The sequence below is a fragment of the Salvelinus alpinus genome, chromosome 11 (genome assembly GCF_045679555.1).
Source record: "Salvelinus alpinus chromosome 11, SLU_Salpinus.1, whole genome shotgun sequence".
In the NCBI taxonomy this organism is placed as follows: domain Eukaryota; kingdom Metazoa; phylum Chordata; class Actinopteri; order Salmoniformes; family Salmonidae; genus Salvelinus; species Salvelinus alpinus.
In genome coordinates this window covers 24,616,611-24,634,663 of record NC_092096.1, presented here as the reverse complement: position 1 = coordinate 24,634,663, position 18,053 = coordinate 24,616,611, and the positions used below count along the sequence as shown (strand labels likewise).

The 18,053-nt window shown below is 45.3% G+C and overlaps 1 protein-coding gene across 7 annotated transcripts in view; it reads left to right on the top strand.

Moving 5' to 3' along the window:
• atp2b1a (ATPase plasma membrane Ca2+ transporting 1a) overlaps window positions 1-18,053 on the top strand; it is a 60,845-nt gene that overhangs the window by 16,397 nt on the left and 26,395 nt on the right. For all 7 annotated transcript variants that reach the window (XM_071332168.1, XM_071332165.1, XM_071332166.1 and 4 more), the window contains exons 3-5: window positions 13,510-13,707; window positions 15,223-15,480; window positions 16,127-16,252. In XM_071332168.1, the coding sequence (XP_071188269.1) occupies window positions 13,510-13,707; window positions 15,223-15,480; window positions 16,127-16,252 (582 nt within the window). The remainder of the gene's footprint in view (window positions 1-13,509; window positions 13,708-15,222; window positions 15,481-16,126; window positions 16,253-18,053) is intronic.

Genomic DNA, 18,053 nt, shown 5'->3' with positions numbered 1-18,053 from the left:
ACCGGACAACATGCCCTCCGATTTGACACACTGAACTCTGTCTGCAAAGTAGTTGGTGAACCAGGCAAGGCAGTCATTAGAAAAACCGAGGCTACTGAGTCTGCCGATAAGAATATGGTGATTGACAGAGTCGAAAGCCTTGGCCAGGTCGATGAAGACGGCTGCACAGTAATGTCTTTTATCGATGGCGGTTATGATATCGTTTAGTACCTTGAGCGTGGCTGAGGTGCACCCATGACCGGCTCGGAAACCGGATTGCACAGCGGAGAAGGTACGGTGGGATTCGAGATGGTCAGTGATCTGTTTGTTGACTTGGCTTTCGAAGACCTTAGATAGGCAGGGCAGGATGGATATAGGTCTGTAACAGTTTGGGTCCAGGGTGTCTCCCCCTTTGAAGAGGGGGATGACCGCGGCAGCTTTCCAATCCTTGGGGATCTCAGATGATACGAAGGAGAGGTTGAACAGGCTGGTGATAGGGGGTGCGACAATGGCGGCGGACAGTTTCAGAAATAGGGGGTCCAGATTGTCAAGCCCAGCTGATTTGTATGGGTCCAGGTTTTCCAGCTCTTTCAGAACATCTGCTATCTGGATTTGGGTAAAGGAGAAGCTGGGGAGGCTTGGGCGAGTAGCAGCGGGGGGGGCGGGGCTGTTGGCCAAGGTTGGAGTCGCCAGGAGTAAGGCATGGCCAGCCATTGAGAAATGCTTGTTGAAGTCTTCGATTATCACGGATTTATCGGTGGTGACCGTGTTACCTAGCCTCAGTGCAGTGGGCAGCTGGGAGGAGGTGCTCTTGTTCTCCATGGACTTTACAGTATCCCAGAACTTTTTGGAGTTAGAGCTACAGGATGCAAATTTCTGCTTGAAAAAGCTGGCCTTTGCTTTCCTGACTGACTGCGTGTATTGGTTCCTGACTTCCCTGAACAGTTGCATATCGCGGGGGCTCTTCGATGCTATTGCAGTTCGCCACAGGATGTTTTTGTGCTGGTCGAGGGCAGTCAGGTCTGGAGTGAACCAAGGGCTATATCTGTTCTTGGTTCTGCTTTTTTGAACGGAGCATGCTTGTCTAATATGGTGAGGAAGTAACATTTAAAGAATGACCAGGCATCCTCAACTGACGGGATGAGGTCAATATCCTTCCAGGGTACCCGGGCCAGGTCGATTAGAAAAGCCTGCTCGCAGAAGTGTTTTAGGGAGCGTTTGACAGTGATGAGGGGTGGTCGTTTGACCGCGGACCCGTGGCGGATACAGGCAATGAGGCAGTGATCGCTGAGATCTTGATTGAAGACAGCAGAGGTGTATTTGGAGGGCAGGTTGGTCAGGATAATGTCTATTAGGGTGCCCATGTTTACGGATTTAGGGTTGTACCTGGTGGGTTCCTTGATGATTTGTGTGAGATTGAGGGCATCAAGCTTGGATTGTAGGACTGCTGGGGTGTTAAGCATATCCCAGTTTAGGTCACCTAACAGAACAAACTCTGAAGCTAGATGGGGAGCGATCAATTCACAGATGGTGTCCAGGGCACAGCTGGGAGCTGAGGGGGGTCGGTAGCAGGCGGCAACAGTGAGAGACTTATTTCTGGAGAGATTAATTTTTAAAATTAGAAGTTCGAACTGTTTGGGCATAGACCTGGAAAGTATGACAGAACTTTGCAGGCTATCTCTGCAGTAGATTGCAACTCCTCCCCCTTTGGCAGTTCTATCTTGACGGAAAGTGTTATAGTTGGGTATGGAAATCTCAGAATTTTTGGTGGCCTTCCTAAGCCAGGATTCGGACACGGCAAGGACATCAGGGTTGGCAGAGTGTGCTAAAGCGGTGAGTAAGGCAAACTTAGGGAGGAGGCTTCTGATGTTGACATGCATGAGGCCAAGGCTTTTTCGATCACAGAAGTCAAACAAATGAGGGTGACTGGGGACATGCAGGGCCTGGGTTTACCTCCACATCACCCGAGGAACAGAGGAGTAGTAGGATGAGGGTGCGGCTAAAGGCTATCAAAACTGGTCGCCTAGAGCGTTGGGGACAAAGAATAAAAGGAGCAGATTTATGGGCGTGGTAGAATAGATTCTGGGCATAATGTGCAGACAGGGGTATGGTGGGGCGTGGGTACAGCGGAGGCAAGCCCAGGCACTGGGTGATGATAAGAGAGGTTGTATCTCTGGACATGCTGGTCTCAATAGGTGAGGTCACCGCATGTGTGGGGGGTGGGACCAAGGAGGTATCAGAGGTACGGAGAGTGGAACTACAGGGTCCATTGCAAACCAAAACAATGATAATGATAACTAGCCTGAACAACAGTATGCAAGGCATATTGATATTTGAGAGAGACATACAATAAGGCATAAAGTGATTGCAGGTCTTGATTGGGAGAGCTAGCTAAAACAACAGGTAAGATAACAGCAGCAATAACAGGGTGCTAGTCTAACACAGCAACAACAGGTAAAAATGGCGACGACTAGGCAGAGAGGGTCGGATTAACTACACACAGATCCTGAGTTAAAGCACAGAGCCGACAGATAAAACACAAATAAACAGAATGGAGTACCGTGAATTAATGGACAGTCAAGCATGCATCAGCTATGTAGCCAAGTGATCCTAGTGTCCAGGGGGCAGCCGTAGATGGAGCAGGGAGGCCTCCACTAAGCTAGCACGCGGCGTTTAAAGTTAGTAGCCCGGGGGGTGGTCTGCTCAGACGGAGGGGGTCTGCTCAGACGTGGTCGTGTCGACAGAGAATCCAAGCCAGATGGCGATGGCGAAAGAGAGGTTGTGAATTGTAGAATTGTGTTTGCTAACTGGTGCTAGCTTCGTGGCAGTGGCGCTAGCTGCGCTAGCTGCAAGCTAGCTGTGAGGATCAGAAGTAGTGGCTCAGGGATTACGGCAGGAATCCGGCGTTGTTGTCGAGAGACAGTCCGATGCTGGTAAATTGGTGAGTAATATCCAGGCTAATAACAGGGCTGGTGTCTGTGCAGAAGGTAAAAGCTACTAGCAGCGGCAAAAAAATGGCTAAATTAGCTTGTAGCTGGTATTGTAGCCCAAGAATTCGCTGGTAGACCTCTTCAGCTAGCCGGCAGATGGGCCTAGCTCGAGGCTAGCTCAAGGCTAACTGGTGCTTGCTTCGGGACAGAGGTGTTAGCCAGTAGTAGCCACTCGGTTGCAGCTAGCTAGCTGTGATGATACGGTGTAATTGTCCAGAGCTTGCGTCAGGAATCCGGTGATGTGGTAGAGAAAAAGCAGTCCTATATGCTCTGGGTTGATATCGCGCTTGCAGACTGGCAGGCATTGGCCCGGTATTGAAGCTGGCTGTGTCCGAGTTGAGGGTGAAGACCGCAGCAGTGGCTAACTGACTACTAGCTAGTAGCTAGTTATCTGGCTAGCTTCTGATTGGGGTTACGGTTCTAAAGTATAAAAAAAATAGCAGGTCCGTACCACATTGGGTGAGGCGGAATGTAGGAATGTATATTCAGTTCCTAGATGGAAAGTGAAATTAAAATATATACGAAATGTATACGAAAAATACGAAGACTATTTACACGGGACAGGACAAGGACAAAGACACGTCCGACTGCTACGCCATCTTGGATTCAAAAATGCATTGCTTAGCAAGCATGTCATTGGGCCGTGTCATCCACAGCACCTTGACATCACTTCCTTGGAAAGCTGGTGTCCTAGTAGACAGGTAGCCGGGGGGAGGGTGGCACTGACCCGGTCCAGGCCTTGAGCTATTCCTGGGTTTGTGTATCTCTTTCTCTCTCTTTTTTCACCTCTGGTGCGTGGAGGGAGGCTTCAGACAGACCAGCTGTCTGCCTGGGCACAGTACCAGTCTCTGCAGGTCAATGTTCCACATGTGGGGACAGGACAGGATGGTGTGCGCGGCTAGTAACTGGTTTAACGTTGTGGTGTGGGCAAGACATGAGCTCATCTCCGGAACTGGTCTGCTGGCCTGTTCCGTTCTGCTCTGCCTCTCTCCAGCAGCATGGCATGCTTTTATCCCCCTTTCGCCATGCCCTGGAGACGAGGGTTGAAAACACATTACCAGAGTCTGTCCGAGAGAGTTCCTTCCTGCTGTAGCCGGGGCTCAGGTCTCTCAGGGCTCTCCCCAGCAATGTCTCGCTCCCTGTAGCAGCTAATCTAGAAAAATGCCACTGCTTTTAAAGTGTGTGTGTGTATATTAGTCCCTACCACCAATGCAATATTTATCCTATTTTTAAAAGGTGGGTAAGCAGCACCACTGTTCCGTTCCTCAGGGACGTTCCATGTTGTCTGCTTTATATCCTGCCTGTGTGTGTAGGCGCTGATCCCCTCTGTTCACTCAGCAGATCTGGCCATGCCAAGTGTGTGGAAAAAGTGCAGAGTCACTTTACATCAGGGACTTGCCTGTGTAGAGCCTCTCCTGCATACATTGGTTTACTGCTCTCTCCAGTCTCCACATAGAAGTTGTTGTGCCTAATCGCTGGCATGACCTGGAGTGAACTCTTGGGGGAGGGGATTTTCTGTTTGATCCAAGATTAAAATGGCACTGCATATCCACCACAGTCAGTGCCCTGCACTGTTTCAGTACTCGTAGTGAATGGCCTGTACCACATCTGTTTGTAGGTTCTGCAAACCCCTGTGCCACATTCATTTGTTGGTTTGAACTTCAGATGTGGCACAGGGGTTTGTAGGTTTGAACATCAGATAGGTTTGTATTAGAGTTAACATACCATTATAGTATATACAATATTTAAATGATTTGGACAATGGTTGCCCCATTTTATCCATTTAAAATTTTTTTTTTTATCATATTCATAGCTGACTTTCTTTAAAAAGGAAAAGCCTCACTCGCTCACTATTAAAAACTCATTGTTTTATTCGAGTTAAAATATTACACCTTCCCAGCAGTGCAGTATTCAATATCAAAATAGTTAAACTAAAAAAGAAATGTGAGAAATAAGAAAGTAAGAAAAAAAACAAGAGAATGTGATCTATATTCAGTGCCAGTAGCAAATTTACAATGATCATTGTCTAAACTGAGCATCTGTGTCAACCGGTTGAAATGCCAAACAGAAAGGCTACTCATACTTGAGGCTTGAATGATCCCACATGTCCTAGATCAGTCCGTTATGGTACATGTCCTCTCCTGCCCTTTATTCAGTGAGTATTGAAACAAGACCATTAACAGCCAGAAGTATATAGGCCTAGTCATAGCTGGATTCTGTTCTGCCAGCTCAGTGTCAAAGTGCCAGAGTAAGACTCCAACTGGAGTTTTAATGTACATGTGTCAATTGCAAGGATTTGTTGAGCACTTTGTATTTGGGCATTTTTGGTGAATTGTAAGATTTGTAGAACTTGTAATGACAAAGCAGGGGATCTGTACAGGGCCATGCCTTGTATGATATTGTGGTTGGTCGATTTATTTTGTCTAGATCTACAGTACCAGTCAAAAGTTTGGACACACCTACTCATTGAAGGGTTTTTCTTTATGTTTACTATTTTCTACATTGTAGAATAATAAAGACATCAGCACTATGAAATAACACATATGGAATCATGTAGTAACCAAACCAGTAGGTGTCAACTTTTGACTGGTACTTTATGCCAGCTAGAGACAATTTAGTGTAAGTAGTCATGACAGTTGGTGTTTTATTAAGGATAAGCGAGGGTCAGATAAGGTAGGGTTATCTGTCCATTTGAGTTGGGCCTTGTGCATGTTCAGAAACTATTGTTGTAGTAGTGCCCTTCCCTGTGTCATGTAAAAATGTTCCCAAATCTCCTTTTCACTTTCTGGTTGTTCTGCTTGATTGTGATGTCATTTTGTAAAATTTACTCACATCCTGAAAATTGTCACAGTTCAATAATTGCATGCACGTCTGCTTATGTGGATGGCTGAGCTCGTGCGGCTGTCTCTCCCACCCCCTCGGCCTTAATTAGCTAGCTAAGGGTTTATTTAGCTATACAAACAAGCTATAACTGCACACCTCTGACAACAAACCATCTCGATCAGCTTGACCACGAATTATGCTAGCTAGCTAATTGAGGGTGTGGAGAGACATCTGCACAAGCACAGCCATCCACCTAAGCAGACGCGCGTGCAATTATTGAACTGTGACAATTTTCAGGCTCAGAGAAATGTACATGTCACGATCGATCAGAACAATCAGAACGTGAATATTGGGAGACAATTGAATTGGGCACATTCTGACATGACACCCTGCCCCTGATAAGCTAGAATAGCTCCACATTGTTTCCTCCACAGCGTGTGCAGTGCAGCAGCTCCACTACTTGGCTGGGTGCCCCAGAGTTTTTGACACATGTATTTCAATCAGCTCATTCACTATTGGCCCAGGAAATGAAGCCGTCATTTAAGATTACTGCCAGCTTGACAATCGAAAGAGGATTGCTAATTAGTTATTAGGCCATTTCTCCATTCTAAATCCCAGTACTTAAACTAATCTTTTGTCCACTTCCAACTTTTTATTTGAAAAATATGCTTACTTTGCTGGTTACAGTATTACTAGGGACAGCATTGACATTTTATTTTAAAGGGAGCAGGCCTTCCTATAACCCTTGAATGTCACACTATATTTAGGCCAGAATACTATATGTACTCACCAGACCTCCACAAGGCTATTTTCTACACTGTAACCACAATCTTTCTCCTTTTACTAGAGCCAGTAACATAATTCCCAAGGATGTTTCCCACTATTATTTCAGCACTGAACAGACTTCTTCTGTCCCTTAACCATATTCTTCTGTATAAGCTGAATTTTAAAAAGCTCTGCTCCTGAGCAATAATATTATTGCCAATCTTAGGGGACGCGTTAATGCTGAGTTGTTTTTCACACAGGAAACAAAAGATAAAAAATGTAAGAAATATCTTGTTTTGTGAAACGCAGCTCTGAAATGCTTCTTATTGTCATTTCTGCTCATCTTCATACTCATTTTGTGCTTTCGTTGCGCTTCTCCACTCGGATGAGAAATCTTGGCTCATCGTCAGACCAATCAATTTCCTGCACTCAGGAACGGCCATTCTATCAGCAGACAGTGCTCAGACTGATGTGTAGCTACTTTTTTTGGTGTTCTTTTCTCCGGTAAAATGTAATATTAACTGGCTACTTTCTTTTATTAACATTTGAAATATGATGGCCATGCATAATTTTTTGCAAAAAAGCTAATATACTTGTGCGGCTGCTAGCCAAAATAGCATTGCACTTCAGTTGTCATCTGATCATTTACATTTACATTTCAGTCATTTAGCAGACGCTCTTATCCAGAGCGACTTACAAATTGGTGCATTCACCTTATGATATCCAGTGGAACAGCCACTTTACAATAGTGCATCTAACTCTTTTAAGGGGGAGGGGGGGGTTAGAAGGATTACTTTATCCTATCCTAGGTATTCCTTAAAGAGGTGGGGTTTCAGGTGTCTCCGGAAGGTGGTGATTGACTCCGCTGACCTGGCGTCGTGAGGGAGTTTGTTCCACCATTGGGGTGCCAGAGCAGCGAACAGTTTTGACTGGGCTGAGCGGGAACTGTACTTCCTCAGAGGTAGGAAGGCGAGCAGGCCAGAGGTGGATGAACGCAGTGCCCTTGTTTGGGTGTAGGGCCTGATCAGAGCCTGAAGGTACGGAGGTGCCGTTCCCCTCACAGCTCCGTAGGCAAGCACCATGGTCTTGTAGCGGATGCGAGCTTCAACTGGAAGCCAGTGGAGAGAGCGGAGGATCGGGGTGACGTGAGAGAACTTGGGAAGGTTGAACACCAGACGGGCTGCGGCGTTCTGGATGAGTTGTAGGGGTTTAATAGCACAGGCAGGGAGCCCAGCCAACAGCGAGTTGCAGTAGTCCAGACGGGAGATGACAAGTGCCTGGATTAGGACCTGCGCTGCTTCCTGTGTGAGGCAGGGTCGTACTCTGCGAATGTTGTAGAGCATGAACCTACAGGAACGGGTCACCGCCTTGATGTGAGTTGAGAACGACAGGGTGTTGTCCAGGATCACGCCAAGGTTCTTAGCACTCTGGGAGGAGGACACAATGGAGTTGTCAACCGTGATGGCGAGATCATGGAACGGGCAGTCCTTCCCCGGGAGGAAGAGCAGCTCCGTCTTGCCGAGGTTCAGCTTGAGGTGGTGATCCGTCATCCACACTGATATGTCTGCCAGACATGCAGAGATGCGATTCGCCACCTGGTTATCAGAGGGGGGAAAGGAGAAGATTAATTGTGTGTCGTCTGCATAGCAATGATAGGAGAGACCATGTGAGGATATGACAGAGCCAAGTGACTTGGTGTATAGCGAGAATAGGAGAGGGCCTAGAACAGAGCCCTGGGGGACACCAGTGGTGAGAGCACGTGGTGCGGAGACAGATTCTCGCCACGCCACCTGGTAGGAGCGACCTGTCAGGTAGGACGCAATCCAAGCGTGGGCCGCGCCGGAGATGCCCAGCTCGGAGAGGGTGGAGAGGAGGATCTGATGGTTCACAGTATCAAAGGCAGCCGATAGGTCTAGAAGGATGAGAGCAGAGGAGAGAGAGTTAGCTTTAGCAGTGCGGAGCGCCTCCGTGACACAGAGAAGAGCAGTCTCAGTTGAATGACTAGTCTTGAAACCTGACTGATTTGGATCAAGAAGGTCCTTCTGAGCGAGATAGCAGGAGAGCTGGCCAAGGACGGCACGTTCAAGAGTTTTGGAGAGAAAAGAAAGAAGGGATACTGGTCTGTAGTTGTTGACATCGGAGGGATCGAGTGTAGGTTTTTTCAGAAGGGGTGCAACTCTCGCTCTCTTGAAGACGGAAGGGACGTAGCCGGCGGTCAAGGATGAGTTGATGAGCGAGGTGAGGTAAGGGAGAAGGTCTCCGGAAATGGTCTGGAGAAGAGAGGAGGGGATAGGGTCAAGCGGGCAGGTTGTTGGGCGGCCGGCCGTCACAAGACGCGAGATTTCATCTGGAGAGAGAGGGGAGAAAGAGGTCAAAGCACAGGGTAGGGCAGTGTGAGCAGAACCAGCGGTGTCGTTTGACTTAGCAAACGAGGATCGGATGTCGTCGACCTTCTTTTCAAAATGGTTGACGAAGTCATCCGCAGAGAGGGAGGAGGGGGGAGGAGGGGGAGGAGGATTCAGGAGGGAGGAGAAGGTGGCAAAGAGCTTCCTAGGGTTAGAGGCAGATGCTTGGAATTTAGAGTGGTAGAAAGTGGCTTTAGCAGCAGAGACAGAAGAGGAGAATGTAGAGAGGAGGGAGTGAAAGGATGCCAGGTCCGCAGGGAGGCGAGTTTTCCTCCATTTCCACTCGGCTGCCCGGAGCCCTGTTCTGATCAAATTGTAGCCATTTTCTGCTGAATGCAACTATAGTAGCTCACCCCTAATCACTATCAAAGCAAAAAAACACGGACACTTTCAATCTAAAACGCAGGTGAAACGGTTTAAAACGCAGATTGATGGTCTGCGTTTTGATTTCTGAAAGCTAATGCAATCCCTGAATCTTCTCAGATTGCCCGCTCATTCTTTCACAATTGTTCAAACTCTTCAGAGTAGACATATTTTGGGTGCTACTACATTTATCTGGTGCTAAATCTCGTGGGAGTGCTGCAATACCCATCTGCCTGCAGATTGATTTACCTGTTATCTCTGGCTTTAAAGTCCCTTCAGCAGGGTAGTTGTTTGATCACTTCTGGGTTTGTCTCTGGTTATTGGTGATTTCATGGTGTTTTGTTTTTGAACCTACCTGTACTTTTTAAGCTGTGTCAGTCTTGCTAGTATCGTTCTCTTTCGAAACCAAGGCTATGTCTGACACAGAATCTCTGGTAGGCTTTTCGCAGAATGCTGATGGAACACAAAAGTATGTTTCCTAATTGTTAGGGCAAGATTGTCAAATGAGAACTTTTCTTGCTCCTATCAGCTACTGTCTATAGCGGGGCTTCCCAAACTCGGTCCTGGGCCCCCCGGGTGCATGTTTTGGTTTTTGCCATAGCACTACACAGCTAATTTCAAATAATCAAAGCTGGATGATGAGTTGGTTATTTGAATAAGCTGTGTAGTGCTACGGTCCTGTAGGTTTTCACTCTAACCCTTAATCTAGTGCATGGTGCACTTGATTCTAATAATTAGCTGGTTGATAAGGTTAGTTAGTTACAACTGGGGTTGGAGTGAACCTACAGGAGGGTAGCTCTCCAGGAACAGGGTTGGAGAACCCTGGTCTATAGTCTAATACGACTCCATTCCTCCAGACACCAAACAGAAATCATTTTTATTGTAGCCCTGGACAAGCACACCTGATTCAACTTGTCAAATAATTGTCAAGCGCTAAATGAGTTGAATGAGGTATGTTTGTGCCAGTCTACAACTAAAATGTGTGCTGTTGGGGCTGCTGGAGGACTTTTACTGAACTAGAAATAGCACGTTTGTTATAAAGATGGACGCCTGCTAGGGGAAGCTATTCTAGATGTCTCCTCTCTCTGTCTGCGGAGATCATGTAGCCTCAGCTGTTTTGCCCAAATCATTTGACCACCTGCACCACGAGTGAAGTCCAGAGGGCTAATTTTAAACCACAGTGTCGGCAGAATAGGACAGTACTTGGAGGGGTTAAGCGGGGACAAGTCGATTATTAAAGAGTTAATGAATAGCCGCGCGGGTGACTGGTGATGGACTTTCAAATAGCTAAATGATTCCAACGCTAACATGATTTTAACCTTTTGTTTTGTCATACGTCCTCTTGCCTAAATCATTCTCTTGTCACTAATGTTTATTTCACTAATGTGGGGATGGGGGGGTGGAATGATCAAGCTGTAAACGGTGAGTCATCAGCAGCGGCGGCACCTCATCCATACGGGGGGAGAGACTGCATTGCTGCCCCTCGACCCACTTTAACGCGTAAACACACACAGAAATAGGAATTTATTATGAGATAGTTTGACGCACACATAGACAGCAGCTATAAAACGTAATCTTTTTGAGCTGCAAACAATCACTCAAATGACTAATATCATGGGGTTTACATTATAGGCTAATTGCTGTAAGTAGGCTTTGAGCAGCAGCGTAATATTCTACTCTATTACTCACTACTTGTTGTGAATTCCAGCATGCTCTCCACCAGGGGTTTGATGTAACACTGTGAATAGAATGATCTTGACGTGGCCAAATTGCCCCGTCTCCTGTACTTGAAACATTACACTGGATGTTGCAGTAGCACGTTCAAAAGTTGATTCTGACAGCTCCTTTTGGCAGAGAATCGTATCTCAGCAGGTGTGCATGCACCTTCTCCTCCATTCTATCCTTCACTCTCCTCTCTCCTCTCCTCCCCCCCACTGCTGCTCTGCAATGCTGACTAATAACCCACTGCTACACGTGATGTCATTGCTCAGTGCTTGCCTGCAGACTCTGAGCACTTGCTGACCCTTCTGCTGCTGTTCGATCTCCATTTATTAGACTGGGAGCCTCATCCTCCCAACTGACTCCCTACAGCCTCCCAGTCTAGTCTCCCACTCTTCATTAGTCCATGTCTGTCTGTCTCTAGCTATCTCTAGTCTCTCTGTTGCGCTCTTAGAGCCTGCTTCAAACCTCCAATACATCTCCCAGAACACTTTTGATTAGTCTCTCTTCTCTCTCTGTCTTTCTCTCCATCTGCCTCCACAGTTCAGTATGCTTAAGTAGAGGTCGAAAAGCCACATCAAATGTATAGAAGTGTTTTGAATCTGACTGTGGAGAGCAGTCGTTTGAGTGAGCTGTACGGCAAGCGGAATGCTCTCTGCACACAAATGAATGGGTCTGCAGAGCAGTCGGGCCTTGTCACGTTGAATGTGAGACAATGATCGGGCCTTGCTGTGACTGTCTGAATGTAAAAATTATCACTGCATCTCCAGTTATCAATCTGTATTCAATCAATGACAGGGGAAAGTCACTTTTGTGATTTATCTTAATATCATGACTCCTCGAATTTTTATTTTTGTATCCTGGAATTCTACCCTTGAAAAATCTGAGACCATGGCTCCGGTTGACTTGTTATTTTGCAGAAGTAGAACGTGTATTGTCGCCGGGTGGCATTGTTTATTTGGCACTGCACGACCTGTCAGAAATGCTGATGCCCTGTGGGTGCTTGTTTTCAGGAGCCCTGCCACAGAATACGGCTCTCTGACCATTTGGGTTGGTATTAGAGGTCGACCGATTTATGATTTTTCTACGCCGATACCGATTATTGGAGGACCAAAAAAAGCCGATACCAATTAATCGGGCTTTAATTTTATTTTAAACGTAACCTTAAAAAAAAAAAAGTGTAATAATGACAATTACAACAATACTGAATTAACTTATTTTAACTTAATATAATACATAATTAAAATCAATTTAGCCTCAAATATGTTCAATTTGGTTTAAATAATGCAAAAACAAAGTGTTGGAGAAGAAAGTAAAAGTGAAATATGTGCCATGTAAAAAAAGCTAAAGTTCCTTGCTCAGAACATGAGAACATATGAAAGCTGGTGGTTCCTTTTAACATGCGTCTTCAATATTCCCAGGTAAGAAGTTTTAGGTTGTAGTTATTATACGACTATTTCTCTCTCTACCATTTGTATTTCATATACCTTTTGACTATTGGATGTTCTTATAGGCACTTTTAACTATTGCCAGTGTAACAGTATAGCTTCCGTCCCTCTCCTCGCCCCTACCTGGGCTCGAACCAGGAACACATCGACAACAACCACCCTCGAAGCATCGTTACACATCGCTCCACAAAAGGCGCGGCTTTTGGGGAGGGGAACAACTACTTCAAGGTCTCTGACGTCACCGATTGAAACGCTATTAGCGCGCACCCCGCTAACTAGCTAGCCATTTCACATCGGTTACACCAGCCTAATCTCGGGAGTTGATAGGCTTGAAGTCATAAACAGCTCAATGCTTGAAGCACAGCGAAGAACTGCTGGCAAACGCACGAAAGTGCTGTTTGAATGAAAGGCTTACGAGCCTGCTGCTGCCTACCACCGGTCAGTCAGACTGCTCTATCAAATCATAGACTTAATTATAACATAACACACAGAAATACGAGCCTTAGGTCATTAATATGGTCAATTCCGTCAATTCCAATTGATTCAATGATAAATTGCACCGCATCGATTATATGCAACGCAGGACAAGCTAGATAAACTAGTAATATCATCAACCATGTGTAGTTAACTAGTGATTATGTTAAGATTGATTGTTTTTTTATGAGATACGTTTAATGCTAGCTAGCACCTTACTTTGGCTCCTTGCTGCACTCGCATAACAGGTAGTCAGCCTGCCACGCAGTCTCCTCATGGAGTGCAATGTAATCGGCCATGATCGGTGTCCAAAAATGGCGATTACCGATTGTTATGAAAACTTGAAATCGGCCCAAATTATTGGCCATTCCGATTAATCGGTCGACCTCTAGTTGGTATTCATTCATCATTTTCCTCCAGACTTGTTGTCTGTGGGTATGGTAATGATTGTCAAATATACATCTCAATGGTAAACTAAGAAAATGTAAAAACACAAATGTACTGGCTTAATCTAATCTAATTCTATCTCTCTCTTTCCCCCAGGTTTAAGTGGGCAGCCCGCAGACATCGACAAAAGAAAAGAAGTGTTCGGGCAGAACTTAATACCTCCGAAAAAGCCCAAAACATTTCTTCAATTAGTTTGGGAAGCATTGCAAGATGTAACACTGATTATCCTGGAAGTGGCAGCCATAGTTTCATTAGGCCTTTCTTTCTATAGACCTCCAGATGCCGAAAGAGAACGTAAGCAACACCTCTATTTACGTCTTCTACTTGATGCCTAGGCAGTAGTGGAGTTAACTCTGTGGTTGTCTGACCAGCCTGTGCTGGCTCAGATGTTTTCTTTTTAAATCGGAGCACTTTGGATCGCCCCGATAGTTTGTAAACCACCTACAGTGACTTCAGAAAGTATTCACACCCTTGACTTTTTCCACATTTTGTTACAAGGTGGGATTAAAATTGATTTAATTGTCTTTTTTTTGTCAACGATCTGAACAAAATGTCCCAAACATACTGATTTGTATTCAGGACATAGTTAATTTCTTTGCCACATTTTTTGCAGCTTTACTATAGTGCCTTATTGCAAACAGGATGCATGTTTTGTACTATTTTATTCTGTACAGGCTTCTTTCTTTTCACTCTGTCATTTAGGTTAGTATTGTGGAGTAACTACAATTTTGACCAGTCCTCAGTTTTCTCCTATCACAGCCATTAAACTCTGTAAGTCTCCCAAGGATTTGGGCTCCCGAGTGGTGCAGCGGTCTAAGGCACTGCATCTCAGTGCGAATCCAGGCTGCATCGCATCCGGCCGTGATTGGGAGTCCCATAGGGCGGTGCCAATTGGCCCAGCGTAGTCCAAATAAGAATTTGTTCTCAACTGACTTGCCTAGTTAAATAAAATAAATTAAAATGAAGTCACCATTGGCCTCATGGTGAAAATCCTGAGTGATTTCCTTCCTCTCCGGAAACTGAGTTAGGAGGGACGCCTGTATCTTTGTAGTGACTGGGTGTATTGATACACCATCCAAAGTGTAATTAATAACTTCACCATGCTCAAAGGGATATTCCATGTCTGCTTTTTATTTTATTTGTACCCATCTACCAATAGGTACCCTTTGCGAGGCATTGGAAAACCTCCCTGGTCTTTGTGGTTGAATCTGTGTTTGAAATTCACTGCTTGACTGAGGGACCGTACAATTATCTGTCTGTGTGGGGTACAGAGATGAGGTAGTAATTCAAATATCATATTTAACACTATTGCACACAGTGAGTCCAAGCAACCTTTTATGTGACTTATTAAGCAAATCTTTACTCCTGAACTTATTTAGGCTTGCCATAACAAGGGGTTGAATTATTGACTCAAGACATTTCAGCTTTTCATTTTGAATTAATTTCTAAAAACATATTTCTACTTCGATGTTATGGAGTATTGTGTTTAGACCAGTGACACAATCTCAATTTAAAATCCAGGCTGCAACACAACCAAATGTGGATCAAGTCAAGGGGTGTGAATACTTTCTGAAGGCACTGCAGGTGTCCATTGTACTGCACTGTGTACATTTTATTTGTATTTTGACTTAAACTATCCCTTTGCAGTGAATTTATTTAAAATAAATTCTGAGGACGGCAATTCCGTCTGGGCCTGGTTGTCACCCGTTTACTATTTAATTACCAACATTTAATGATATGTGTTCAGATTTTGTCTGTTAGACACCTGTCAGTGTATCCCTCTAACTGTGTGCTTTGATCCTTATGCAGACTGTGGGAGTGCAGCTGGAGGGGTGGAGGATGATGGTGAGGCAGAGGCGGGCTGGATCGAAGGCGCCGCCATCCTGCTGTCGGTCGTCTGCGTCGTGCTGGTGACAGCGTTCAACGACTGGAGCAAAGAGAAGCAATTCCGCGGCTTGCAGAGCCGCATTGAACAAGAGCAGAAGTTTGCTGTTGTCCGCGGCGGCCAAGTCATCCAAATCCCCGTGGCTGAGATTGTGGTCGGCGACGTTGCACAAATAAAATACGGTAAGAGGCACCTCTTTCTGCGTCCCAAATGGCACCCTATTGCCTATATAAGTGCACTACTTTTGACCCAAGCCCCATGGCCCCTGGTCAAAAGTAGTCCACTATGGCCACCCGGGGTGTCACTAGAGACCCGGGTTCGATCCCAGGCTGTGTCACAACCGGCCGTGATTGGGAGTCCCATAGGGCGGTGCACAATTGGCCCACCGTCGTCCGTGTTGGGGGAGGGTTTGGCTGGGGGTGCTTGCTTTGGCCCATTGCACTCTAGCGACTCCTTGTGGCGGGCAGGGCGCCTGCAGGCTGACTTTCGGTCGTCTGTTGAACGACGTTTCCTCCGACACATTGGTGCGGCTGGCTTCTGGGTTAAGTGGGCAGGTGTTAAGAAGCGTGGTTTGGCGGGTCATGTTTCGGGGAATGTACGACTCGATCTTTGTCTCCCGAGCCTGTTGGGGAGTTGCAGCGATGAGACAAGATCGAAATTGGGGAGAAAAAATAATAAGTAGTCCACTACATAGGAGATGGGAAGACATTTAGGACCCAGTTATCTGTTATTGGCAAGGATGAATTGACCAGAGTGTGTAATGTATTCTGTTTTCAGCCACACGTCTTGTGAATTCATAAAGGAATATTTATTCTGTTTGTCTCCCAGGTGATCTCCTGCCCTCGGATGGTATTCTTATTCAAGGAAATGATCTCAAAATCGATGAGAGCTCCCTCACGGGGGAGTCGGACCACGTCAAGAAAACGCTGGATAGAGACCCCATGCTGTTGTCAGGTAGCTGTTCTATTCTTGTTCTTCTGCCTTGTTTTCTTATACTATGAAGCTCATGTGGTTGTAGATCAGTTGCCCAGCCTAGAATTGACCCCACACCTAATAGTGGAATAAAACATTTTACAACTTAAATATCATGCCAGGTACCCCACCCCTAATAGTGGAATAAAACATTTTTGCAACTGAAATAGAATGCCAGGCCCTTGATATATGATCTGACTTTGTCATGGAATGGGGTATGCAGGCAGTATCAAGCAATATTCTGAGCTAGAGTCCAGAAGTATTGTCAGGGAGTTCAGTGTTTTCCACAAAAATAAAGAGAACTCATAAGAAATATCTTGCTGTGTTTTGTAAAGGCAGATCTCAAATTCTGCTTATTGTAATCTCTGCTCTGCATCAGACTGGTGTGCTTCAGTTGCACTTCTACACTCTGATGAGAATGACATTGGTGAATTCAATCAGCAGAGAGTGCTCTGACTGATGTGTAGCTACTTTTCTTGGTCTAGCCTACGTTTCTCAGGTAAAATGCTATAGTAACTTCAAGAAATACATTAGGAAATGTAGCTGGTAAATATTAGAAATATGATGGACATGTATTGTTTTTGCAACTTTTACATTTTTTTAAATTGTAAACTTATTTACTTATGTGGGTGCTAGCCAAATAGCGTTGCACTTCTGTTATCATCTGATGAAAATGAAGCGATTTTTCTGAGTGTGTTACACTAATGTATTTTCTGTGACTATTGAAGCAAAACAACACTGACTTTCAATATAAAACGCAGGTGAAATGGTTTAAAACTCATATCTTGTTGATGGTCTGTGTTTTGAAAATGCATATTTCTGAACTCCAATAGGACCCCTGATTGTGGACCTGATGATGTAGGTCCAGGACTACTTGAGCGCTGTGAAATATATATATATATATATATCTAAACCCGGTTTTATTTTGCCGTCCGAGGGTATTGCTCGTCTTGTCCCTAATCCCATTTTATGAAGGCACGTTGATCCTGTAATAAATGGGCTTTTTATGGTCAGATCCCCAAGGAGGAGATTTTAAAAGTGCTTGTTTGCCTCTCCCAGCCCCCTTTGGTCTCACCTCCAAGAGAGCCTGTCTGCCTTTAGTCTGTATCATCATCCCACCCAGTTCAGACCAGCCCCTGCCCAATTAATTCATTAACACCGGCATGGGGAGCTCTTAATGCACTTGTCTCTCTGTCTCAGTTGTGGGCATTAAACTCTGGAGAAAGCTACTGTTGTGTTGTGGGACTCATGTTTCCATTAATTCACTGAGGCTCACAATTGGCTTTTGATTAAAGGCTGGGAGTGTGCGAATGTGTTTGTGTGCTATCATCCAAGACGAGTATTTGAGGCTTGACTCTGCTTTTGAAATGTCATTCCAAAATGTGATATTATTACGTTTGTATGCTCTCATATTTAGCTGTCAAAATAGGCCTACAGTTTTTCCGCTCAGATTTACTCAATGACCACAGGCTCCCGAATCCAGACCCAGGACTGGAAATATCCAAAAATATTCCTTACTATCAGTACCAATTTAAAGCAGATACATGAAGCTGGGAGCAACAGAGCTAGGCAGGGCACACTGCACTGTCCATGTAAGGGGGAATGTTGGTGCCTGTAGCATTAGCTAAGTAATAGTCTGGGAAACACCTGGCATTTACACTGTAGCATTAGATCAGTGATAGTCAGGGGAACACCTAGCATTTACACTGTAGCATTAGCTAGGCGCCTGACTTTTTGGCCCTACCTCTCCTCTCTATCTGCAGGCAGGCACAAACATCATGCT